Below are 11,494 nucleotides of genomic sequence, written 5' to 3'. Positions count from 1 at the left end.
GAACACGCAGTCTCATCTTTCCATCTGTTAAATAAATTATAAATAAATTAATTCAGTTTTAGCGCCGCAGATGTCTTCTAAAAACACAGGGAAAAAATAGTGCAGCTTTCCGCTCTGTTAAAGGATTAAAGGACGATTAGCTGAGCTCCCACACAAGCCCACTCAACAGAGCAACAAAACACAATTCTTCAAAAAGTATTTTTAAAGCTCGAATGTGTACTCCGAGCCAACTCAACAGATGGCAGCATGGTGTGCCTGAAGACGATGGTGTCGTGTAAAATTAGCAGCAAGCTAAGGTTAAAGTGAAGTCTTAGTTGATTTCAGCAGAGATCATGTGGAAAAGCTGCATGATAAGAGGGCTTAAATCAGGAAGAAGGGGACCGTTTGTTCAATCTGCCCACATTCTGCTAAGTTTGGGTTCGTTACACAGACTCAGGTGGTGTAAGATTAATTCATTAGCATAAAAACTGAAACTAGAACTGTTTTACTGCCCTCCACAAACCAAAAAAAAGTGAATCAGAAAAAAGGACTGAATTGCTCTTAAAGCAAACCACAATCTTCAGATTTTTTACAAAGATTTAAATCATTTTCTGCACATATTTCAGCCGCTTGGATCCAGGATCTGGTTCTTTCGGTCCTGATCCAAACCTCATGACCACAGCTGAGGGTTGGAACGCAGACAGAGCAGGAAGTCCAGAGTTTTGCCTTTCGACTCGACTCTTTCTTCACCACGACCGACTGAAGAAACACCCTCATGACTGAAGACGAGGCCCCGCTCCATCCAACTATAAGACTCCCAGATACTTGGACAGAGACTCACTCCTGACCCGGAGGGAGCAGGATCCGGTTGAGAACCACGGCCTCGGTCTCAGAGGAGCTCAGGGTTCACAGCACTCGGCTGGCCTGAAGACGTCGAGACGAGACCCCGAGGTTCCCAAACCAGACTTACTCCTTTCCATGACTGCGCCTCAAGATCCTGTCCATGAGCATCGGAGACAAGGGACAGCCCTGGGGAAGTCCAACCCTCACCAAGAACAAGCTCAACCTTGTCAAAGGTCAGGGGTGTCCAGTCCTGGTCTTGGAGGACCACCATCCTGCAGGTTTCTCTGCTCCTCAGCAGGTCTTCAGGTTCTGCAGCAGCCTGTTAGTCCCTCAGTCACTCAGATCAGGTCTGATGAAGCAGAGAAACACCTAAAACCTGCAGGATGGAGGACCTCCAGGACCAGGACTGGACACCACTGATGTAGACTTTCTGCAGATCTAAACTGAGTCAAACCTCTTAATCGCCCCTTAGCAACCCAGGAAGGGTGAAGGTCTGGAAGATCTTTACCGATAGCACAAGCAGAGTCTAAGACTTTTATTAATCACTTTATAGCCCAATTTATCAAAAGCAGAAAGTTTTGTATGAGACATCAGAAAGTTCTTCTAATTTTTGCTTCTTTCTTGTCCCTCTGATTGAGACCCAGAAGCAGATTTTAGCAAATTCTGTAAAGGATGTCTCTCTTTTTTTTTTTTTTTTAATGCGTTTTTGTGTTTGTTTTTCTATCTCTAATAAAGTGCGGCAGTATTAATATTAAAGCTTGCAGAAAAAGTTGAATATTTTACGGTAAAATATCTAACAAGGCAGTACATTTCCGTCTGAACATGGATCTGGTGCTATGAGCTCATGCATTTATTAATGCAGTCGTTTTATAAAGTTGTATTCCAGCATTTAAACATCTGAAAGCAGGCAGAGGATCATTAGGTCCAATTAAACTCTGGAGAGACGAGTTAGAGCTCCAAATGCTTTTATTATCCACTCAAGTCTTTATGGCCTTCATAGAATCCTTCAAAGGTTACAGCCTTCCATCAGGAACGCTGTAATCGTTTGTCGTAACTTTGTTTTTAAGTTAAACCAAAGATGGTTTGTTGAAAATCTGTGCAAATCTTTTAAACGTCACAGACAGGAGACAGTGAGACAGGAGACAGTGAAACAGGGAGACAGTGAGACAGTGAGACAGTGAGACGGGAGACGGGAGAGGGAATGACAGTGAGACGGGAAACAGGAGACAGTGAGACAGTGAGACAGGACACAGTGAGACAGGAGACAGGAGACAGGGTGAAAAAGGCAGAAAAACGAAAACAAACTACAGAACGTGCACTTTTTGAAACAATGGAGCCAAATTTACTGTTTTGGTTGTTTTTTAAGCGTTTGTTTCACTTTATCTTGATTCTTTCGCTGTTCGTGAGCTGAAAATGATTAATAACTGAGAGTAAAACTATCAAAGAAAATAAAAGTAAAACAAACGAGCTATGACTGTTTTAGGAGAATGTTTAGCCAGCCTATAAACGTTCTTTTTCTTTACTTTACGTGATGTTAATGTGGACATTCTCGCCACCTAGTGGCGTGGATTGGGCTTTGCAGCCATTTAGCTAGAAAGTGAATAAAGATAAAAATTTAAACAGAAAAGAAAAAAAAGACTGAAGTAAACATCCAGAGATGATGGACTCATAAAGTAATCATTGATTATTACAACTGATTAACTTTTGGAGTCAACCACATTCAAGATGGCTGCCACAGCAAACAAAAAAATAACCACATCTCAGTCAGTTTCACGGATACTGAGCTAAAATCTGGCGTGGTAGTAGCTGAGAGTCATCTTCAACACGTCCTCTGAGCCCAAACGTCACGTCTTTGCTAAAGATGTTTTTTATCTAAAACTCTGACACGAATGGCGGCGGGCGATATGAATTCTTTCCGGGAACTCTCGACCTTTAATTTATTCATTAATCCGATGAGGTCGGACCTTCGGGGAAGGAATGGGCTTGGATTGTTTACAGATTTGTTAAATGGCTCGAACCATTAGCAGCAGCTAGCAGTAGCACTCCCTGCAAGCTTTTCTCCCAGAACAACCGAGTAACGTGAAATTAAAAGTCATGTAACGGCTTATAAAACATTGTTTGCATGAACCTTTTTTTGACGTTGGAGTTGTTAGAAACACCCATTTTGGTCTTGGCTCTGCCTGGACTAGCCATTAGTTCATCAGTCCAGTCAGATTTAAACCATTTACCCACACTGAGGTCACAGGTAAGATATTTATTGTTAAGTAAAAGCCATAGAAAAGTTAAAGCTTTAATTCAGCTGCATAAAATAACTGTGAAAGATGCAGAAACAGCCTGGAAGATGAATGTTTTGTGTAAAATAATTTATAAATTTAAATTCGATGTGCGATTCTGTTCTGATGGAACATTTCAGTGCAGCTTGTCCTCCTTTAAAAGCCAAAATGTTTGGTTTTCTTACGCATGCACTCTCTTGGAGAAGCAGAACTAAACAGAAAACGTTGAGTTTTAGGTGAAAAACAGGAACAGACGCCAGCTGCTTCTTCAAAGGTCAAAGGTTTCAGTCCATCCAAAAATTACATGCACGGAAGAAGCACTTTGAAAAGTGAGAAATCTCAAATCCTATGGCTGCAAAAATCTCTGCCTGGAGCGATTTGCATCCTGATGAAGAAATGTCTCGGTATGTGGGAGGTACTGGCAAACATCCTGGTTTATGAGCTGCCCGTCAGCTGAATGTGAGGCAGCAGAAAGAAGAGAAGCAGAGAGGAGAGCGAGGAGGACGTGAACACACAGAGACCATCAAAGCAGCGAAAACAGATTGTGGATTTAAACGTGTTGCATGTGGTGAAGCTTGGGAGGGGAAACTCCGACACCCAGCTGCTCATTCAGGGTTTCAGGATCCTGCTCTCGGACCTGCAGGAGGATTCTGAGAACCTGGGGAGCAAAGATGAACCAAACTGCATCCGTCTCCCATCAGATCGACTGCCAGCCCGCCAAAGACTCGAAGGTAGGACTGATCTGCTCGCTTTGTTCATCAAATCAGAGTTTAACTCCCAGTTTTACTTTAGTTTCATGGCATAAATCTGTTCTTTGTGGAAGCCCATTCCCACCAATTTTATTTGAGTTGGTAAATCAGAATTAAAGGACACCGTCTCGTTATTACGGGATGCTCTTCTGTGAATCTCCACCTTCTCTAAAGGCAGGCTGGTCCAGGAGCAAACAGAAGAAAACCAGCTCCGGTCCGGCGTTACCAGAACCCCACTCTGGAGCCAGGCCTGGGGGCCAGTCAGGCTCAGCCCAAACGAACAACACGGGTTCCTGTGGGTCCTCCACCTTCAGGAGGATCCGTGTGGGTCCGCCTACAGAAGCTGGCTCCTGGGTCTCCTCTCTGGTGGAGAAGGAGCCTGAGCTCCAGCGTGAGGCTAAGGGGTCCCGACTACATTAGAAAATGATTTTATCGAAGATCGAGGTGAAGGAGGAGCTGAGCTGCAAGGTGAAGCTCTCTGTTCACCTGTCGGTCTACGTTCCTACTCTCACCTGTCCTCACCTGTGGTCATGAACTTTGGATAGAGACCAAAAGAACCAGATCTTGGACACTGGCGGGTAAAATGAGTTTTCTCTGCAGAGTAGCTGAGAAATTCGGTTATCCAGGAGGGACTCGGATTAGAGCTGCTGAGGTGGCTCAGGGATCTGGTCAGGATGCCTCCTGGACGCCTCCATGGGGAGGTGTTCCAGGCATGTCCAACTGGGAGGAGACCCAGGACACGATGGAGAGACATCTCTCAGCTGGCCTGAGAATCCTCCTGGAGGAGAGAGATGTCTGGACTTCCTGCTCCAGCTGCTGCCGCCGCGGCTTGACTCCAGACTGATGTTTCGTCTCCTCTGACCTCTCTTTGTTGTCAATGTTCTCAGGCAGCAGCAGCTTTAAAGTCAGTCTCAGGGTCTTAACTGTGAGCAGATCCTTCACAAAAGGAGGAACCGAAGGATAATCCTGAACAATCCTGAGCCGCTGCAGCCTCACACCCGGAGTAATCCCGCAGAAGGGAGCGTCGATAAGCTCCACAATTTATGCTAAAATATATAAAGATGTCACTTTGTCAGGGGGTTCCTCAGATGGAGGTCGGTTCTGTTGCTTTCTGTTAATTAATTAATTTTACTTTTAAGTTATTCAGCATCTCTCTCTTCAGTTTCTGATGAATCTACAGAAAAACAGGCTGAAATCAGAGCTTTCATCTGCATCATTCAACCCGAATAATCTGAATTAAACCTAAAGGGACAGTTCAGATCTTTTTGAAGTGAGGTTCTGCAGTATTAGGGGTGTTAAGTTTGTTTTTATTAACGGCCTCGACAGAAAAGGATCAGAGGAAGATGTCTGAAGCACTCTGCACCAAAGCAAAGCAAGAACTGGGAGTTCATACGAAAACGCAGGAGTTTGTCGAGCTGCCATGTTGTTTTTAGAGAGAAGAGGCTTTAACCTTTGACCTTTAACCTGCTGACTGAGGCCTGTAGAGTCTGACATGGAGTTCATTTCTCTTAGCACTGCACGGTCTGACCTTTGGGGTGAAGATCAGCAGCTGTCTTAAACGTTTCCTCTTGTGAATAATTTTCCTCTCTGTAGAACGATGGACTCCAGGTAGTCTGAAAAATGACCTTTGACCCTTCCTAGATTGATTCTCTGAGGTCATTGCTGATGTCTTTCCGCCCTGGCATTGTGGAAACACACACCTGTGGCTCCAGAGCAGCAGAACCTGCTGATTTCCTAGAGCTTTATAGAGGTTTAGATCAGATCATTTTTATTATGTTCTGAACCCTAGAACTAGAACTTCTTCCCATGACTGTATGCATATTATTTCCCAGCTGAACAGCCAAATTTAATTTATTTTAACAATTTTACTCTGTTTTTAGCTTTTTTGTTCTGACTCATGTTTTAACGTATTTTAAAATCTTTTTTTCTTTTACTAATAATAGTTAAATTCTTTGCCTGACTCGATGGGATGTGGCGGCTACATTTAACATCCAACTCATTATTATATTAGGGACATAAATCTGGAGAATCCTCTCTAATTAGTAAATAATTAGTTAACGACACGAGAACAAAGTGTGAAGAATCTCACTCTGAGGCCATTATCTCTCCTCTGTCTCCTCATTTCCACTTGCTGCCATGATCTTGTTGGCTGTTGCTAAGTAACTTGTTATTCTGGGACATTTTTATCGTATATATCTCAGTTAAATCCCATTTGCCCAGGGTCAGAGGAGTGGGAGGGCTCGTTCAATGGAATTCGCTGTGAGTCAGTTGAAAGAACAACAAGAAGCACGGCTCTGAAATGAAAAGACGCCGAGAGATTTTCTTTCATTTGGAGACGATAAGTCGACATCGCCGTGATCTGTTGACGTTCTCCCAGTCGCTCTCTTATAAAACCGCCTTCGATGGTTTATCTGGAGGACTCGGCGCTGAGCTCAAAGCCTGAATGAGAAAGGTGTGAAGGTGCCGATTGTCCACCGGCTGAGGAGCGCCGAAGACTTCCTGCAGCCTCGTTCTGCAAGAAACATGAAAAACAGGCGATCTAATCCTGTTTAAAGCTAATTTACAAACAAAGTGAGGCTCTAATCATTGGCGTTTATACATTTTGCTCCCAATTAACCAAAGTAGACAGTATTATTTGTCGCTAATTTGTTTAATTTCCCATTTTTGTCGTTTCCTATTGGATGGAGATCTTTGGATTTACCTGCTGTAGGTATATTTGTCTGTTAGCAACAAATCTGATTCGTGTTGAATCGATCACAGCGAATCAGCCGAAGCAAACACAAACGACGATAAGGAGAAGTCGTCACGTTTCCATCGCTTCCAAGACAAGGCCGTAAACACCCTGGACTCCCGCGGGCTCAGTCCTGAATGTCTGGACGGTGATGGCCGCCTGAGAGCGTCAGAGAGGTTACAGAAGTTCCTGAAGCCTCCGGCTGAAGTCTTGGCTGTCCGTCGTGGCGTTTGTGGGAAGAAAAGGGTCCGGCCGGAGGGCTGGAGGTGCAGTAAGGGTCACAGAGGAGCCACCTTTTATTAATCTGGGAAAAAATTAAACTAATTGTTTCCCGGCTGTTCGAATAAACTCCTGTCAGGTCCCGTGGAGACGGTTCAGAAGCTCCCAGACCGCCAACACGAACGAGCTGCACGAATTCAACTGTTTACAGAAAATAACAGCATCAATATTAAAGCCGAGTCAGCATTCGCGCTCCTGATTATTATCTTTTTTTTTTTTGTAGCTGTTTTAATCCTCAATCCATCCAAACGTTCGGCTCGATAACGAACAGCAATGTGACTTTTATGCTTTTTAAAATATTTAACTTTATTTAAAACAAATAAAAATACATCCAGCTTCAGAAAACTGGCCTTATTTTTGTCTTCCTATGCTACCTTTAGCTTATGTTCAACTAGTTTTAGCTCATTGCTACTGTTTTACTATACTGTATCTTTCAGCCACCATTCTGCTACTTCTAACCTTTAGCTACTATTTGCTAAATTTAGCGTTTAGCTATTGTAGGTTTTGCTGTTAGCTACTGCTTTGCTGATTTAAGCTTTTTTATGTGTAGCTTCTAGCCACCATTCTGCTACTTTTAGCTGTTTTTTAAAGCTTTTAATCACTATTCCGGTATTTGTAAGTTTTTGCTTCAGTGTTGCTAATTTTAGCTTTTAGCTACTGTTGCGCTAAGTTTTGCTGTTAGCTATTTTTCTGATTTACCTTTTGAGCTACCACTCTGCCAAAGTGTAGCTTTAAGCAACTGTTTTGCTAATTTTAGCTTTTGGCTACTGTTGTTAAAGTCAGCTCTTAGTAAACGTTTGCTAATGTTTGCTGTTAGGTGCCGTTTTCTGATTTTAGCTTTTAGCAACTGTTTTGCTAATTTCTCAGTAGAAACGTAAATAAAAACATGCGACCATCAGAACTTCCTGCTTCTAGGGGTCACTGTTTAATCCGTCTGTGTGGCCCCTCCCCCTTTTTAGCTCCCCTTTAAAAAGGCGGTCATCACCATGACAACCAGTGACTCAGGAGCTTCTACAGGAGGCAGGCCTTCCTGAGCCATCTCTCTCCAACATGGCCGCCCCTGTGGGTTGAGTAACATTTCAGCCTTCGTCTCTAAATAAGAGCAGAGTTCAGCTAACAAAGAACTAAAGAGAATGTGAAGCGCAAACAGGAAGTAAAGCTCCTAGGTACCTTTCAAAATAAGAGTCCTGAGTTACTGTTGGGCCTTTAGATGAAAGTTGCTGACGCTGGTCTTAGCTGCTCACAACTCCGAGCCTCAGGACCTGTGAACAGACTGCCGACCTGCCGGAGACAACCTCATGCTGTCCCTGCCATCTGTTACCGTGGAGATGGACACGAGCTAAACAAAGAAAAAAAAAAAAGGCCTTCAGCTTGTTTGTTGAGGTGGGAAACAGCTAAAATGGTTTGATCAGTGTTTTGATCAACAGGAAGTAGATTCTCTGCATTTCCTCCCCCTCAGCAGCGTTAAAGTTGTCAGATTCTCAGATCAGAACGAACGTGTGAGGCGCCGAGTCACACCGAGTCACGCTGAGTTCCTGTCGATATGAGCCGAAGGAACCTGCCAACGGCTGCCTGAGTCACTCGGCCTGCTTCAGAACCAGAACCAGAACCTCAGCAGGTCCAGAAGCTTCTGTTCATCATAGAACCTTGACTTGATTTTACAGAGTTCAGCTCAGTTTGGCTGCTGAAGGAGCCGAAACTGAAGCTAAAGGAGCTAAAGGGAGCAAAAAATGAGCCTAAAGCTGAAAGAAGCAAAATGCTAGCTGCACACTAAATGTATTAAAGGCTAGCTAAAAGCAGCTAAAGCTAGCTAATGGTAAAGTAGCAGGGAGGTAGAAAAATCCTAGCTTAAAGCTGAAATTAGCAAAACTCAAGCTAAAAGCAGCGAACAGCTAAATGTAGCGACACTGTAGCTAAGAGCTAAAAGGAGCAAAACGCTAACTAAAAGCTTAAAGATAGACAAATGCTTAAAAAAAAGAGCTAAAAGCAGCAAAAGGATCAAAGCTGTTAAGAGTTATATAAAGTTAGCAAAAAGTTAAATTAGCATTCGTGTGAATAAAATCTAAAAGTAGCAAAACTTTAGGTGTAAGTTAAATGTAGCAAAAGGCTAACTAGAAGCTAACAGTAGCTAAAGAAGACAAACCGAGGCAGCAGCCGAAGCAGAGAACAAAGAGAGGTTTGTTTTTTTGGAGGAACTGAAGGGATTTCTTTGTTTTTCTCTGAGGAAAATATTTGTAAACAAAGTCCAGAAAGTCTGCAGGAGCAGTTAGACTGAAAAATGTGTGTAAAATAAATAAATACTAAATACTGACTCAAAGAATGATTTTAACTTTGTTATCGTTTGAGTATAAAACAGAAAAGTGCAGCTCGGTTCATGTTTTCACAAACGTTTAATGGTTTCATTCAGCTGACCCAGTACATACGTCAGGATGTGTTTCTGTGTTCCTTCACACAGAATCTCTCATTTCTGTAATAAAAAAAAAACTCATTGACTTCCACCGTCCCTCAGCTAAAACCTGTTTTTAACAAATCTCCAAAATAAAAACTAAGTTTTAATATTTGTCTTCACAGACCAGCTGATTTCATCACGTTTCTTAGTTTTAAAATGTAATAATTTAGTAAAAACTAAAAAAATTAAACAGCGGTTTGTAAAAATCTGTACTTCATAACATACAGCAATGAATGAAATTGTTTTTGATTGAACTTTTATTAATTATGACTAATAATTCTGCAACCTTATTTCAAAAAAAATGAAGAAAAATGATCTAAAATATTTCTGTTTACATGCAGTTAAATATAACCTCTAATTATTTGATTTTATCTGCTTCCAGGGAGAGAAATAAAACATGATTTAAAAAAGAAATGAATGAATTTTAAATGGATCTGCTTTTATGTTTCTGACCAGCAGAGGGCAGTCTTACTCTACTGTCCACAAAAACAACCAGATAAATAAATAAAAAAAGTCATTTTTTTTGTTTGGAACAGAAGCTTTAAAAGATTTAAATAAACTTTGTTTTTTCCCTCCCAATTAAAGAAAACCTGCTTTTATTTTGGTGAGTCACGCCTCGCCTCAGGTCATGACCTGTAGAGAAGCCCGTAGCCGTGCACGAGCGTCCGTGCACGGCTACGGGCTTCTCTTCACAGAAGAAGCAGGTTTCTGTCTGCAGACAGACTGAAGCTGCTTTCAGCTCATAAACAGCTTCATCAGCAACAAGTTTTAGCTGCTACCAGACTGCTGATTGAAAGGAGCTAAACGTGAGCTAAAACATGAGCCTAATGCCAAAAGAAGCAGAATGATAGCTAACAGTAGAAAAATGCAAGTTACACTGTAAATATATCAAAAGGCTGAAAGCTAAAAGTAGCAAAAGACCAGCTAAAAGCAGCTAAAGGCTAGCTAAAACCTAAAAATTATGAAATATTAGCTCAAAGTAGTAAATTGCTATCTAAAGGTAGTTAAAGACTAGCTAAAACCTAAATGTTTTTAAATACTAGCTAAATATAAAAAAAGGCTAGCTAAAAACCAAATGTATCAAAAGGCTAGGTACAAGCTAAAAGTCCAGCTGAAAGCAGCTGAAGGCTAGTTAAAACCTAAAAATTATGAAATAGTAGTTCAAAGTAGTAAATTGCTAGCTAAAGGTAGTAAAATACTAGCTAAAAGTAGCAAAAGACTAGCTAAATGTTTTTAAATACTAGCTAAATCTAAGAAATGCTAGCTAAAACCCAAATATTTCAAAAGGCTTGCTTTAAGCCTTTTGAAATGAAGAGATATCTGTGTGTTTCTTGGGGGAAAATTTTGTAAATAAAGATAAATACTTTAAAAAGTATAAAAGTTACAAAACCACAAAGTTATAGCACCCTGTATTTAAACGGTTAAAATAGCAAAAAATGAAAAATCCCACAGTAATGGTGATAAGAAAGGAATGGTTTACAGAGACAGAAGACAAAGAAACAATCCTAATTTAAACCGTTTCAGGGGAAACAGGAAGTTAGAGCTTCTTTTGTTGTTTTAATCGTTTCAAACATTCAGATTTTTCACCTCTAGGGTTCAATGAATTCATCTCCAACAACAGAAACCTAATTAGTTCATCAGCCTGTTGATGTGGAGGGAAACTGGGTTGACTGATTTCTGAACGGCACCGTTTCATCTGAGGGCTGTGTGTGTGTGTGTGTGTTTACTCTGAACCCCGGCTGATGTGCTGCTTCGGTTTGACCCGGTTAAAGTTCAGGACTGACGCCTCAGGTTCTCTGAAGTGAGAGGACATGATCACCCGCCGCTGAACGGCAGGAGATGATGTAACTGTGTGTGTGTGTGTGTGTGTGTGTTCCCGAAACCTTCAGAAACGAACCACAGGAACTACACCTACACAGCAAATCCAGGAGGCCCAGATTAACACTGTCAGATTTGATTTCAACACTTTAATGTGTCTATATGGGTTCACACCAGAAAGTGTTAATTTAACTCTTTTTGGAGAGCTGGTACCTTAACTCTTATAAAGTGTCAAATATCAAATCTGCTGGAGTTAATAATTTAACACTTACTAACACTAATTCAGTGTTAGATTTTAATATTAACTCTCACAGAGTACTTCTTTTAACTTCTTAAGAGTTATTTGTAATTAATATTAAATAGGTACTTTATT

General features: G+C 41.4%; 1 protein-coding gene across 3 annotated transcripts in view; it reads left to right on the top strand.

The window, feature by feature from the left end:
• The first annotated feature begins 3,559 nt into the window (after window positions 1-3,559).
• Window positions 3,560-11,494, top strand: part of LOC108249008 (inactive dipeptidyl peptidase 10) — a 54,910-nt gene continuing 46,975 nt past the window's right edge. The window contains exon 1 of one of the 3 annotated variants that reach the window (XM_037973780.1): window positions 3,560-3,826. In XM_037973780.1, the coding sequence (XP_037829708.1) occupies window positions 3,767-3,826 (60 nt within the window). In that variant the 5' untranslated portion in view covers window positions 3,560-3,766. The remainder of the gene's footprint in view (window positions 3,827-11,494) is intronic. The other 2 variants (XM_037973782.1, XM_037973783.1) reach the window with 2 other exon arrangements.

This window comes from Kryptolebias marmoratus, linkage group LG23 (assembly GCF_001649575.2).
Source record: "Kryptolebias marmoratus isolate JLee-2015 linkage group LG23, ASM164957v2, whole genome shotgun sequence".
NCBI lineage: Eukaryota > Metazoa > Chordata > Actinopteri > Cyprinodontiformes > Rivulidae > Kryptolebias > Kryptolebias marmoratus.
This window is presented reverse-complemented; position numbering and strand designations above follow the sequence as displayed.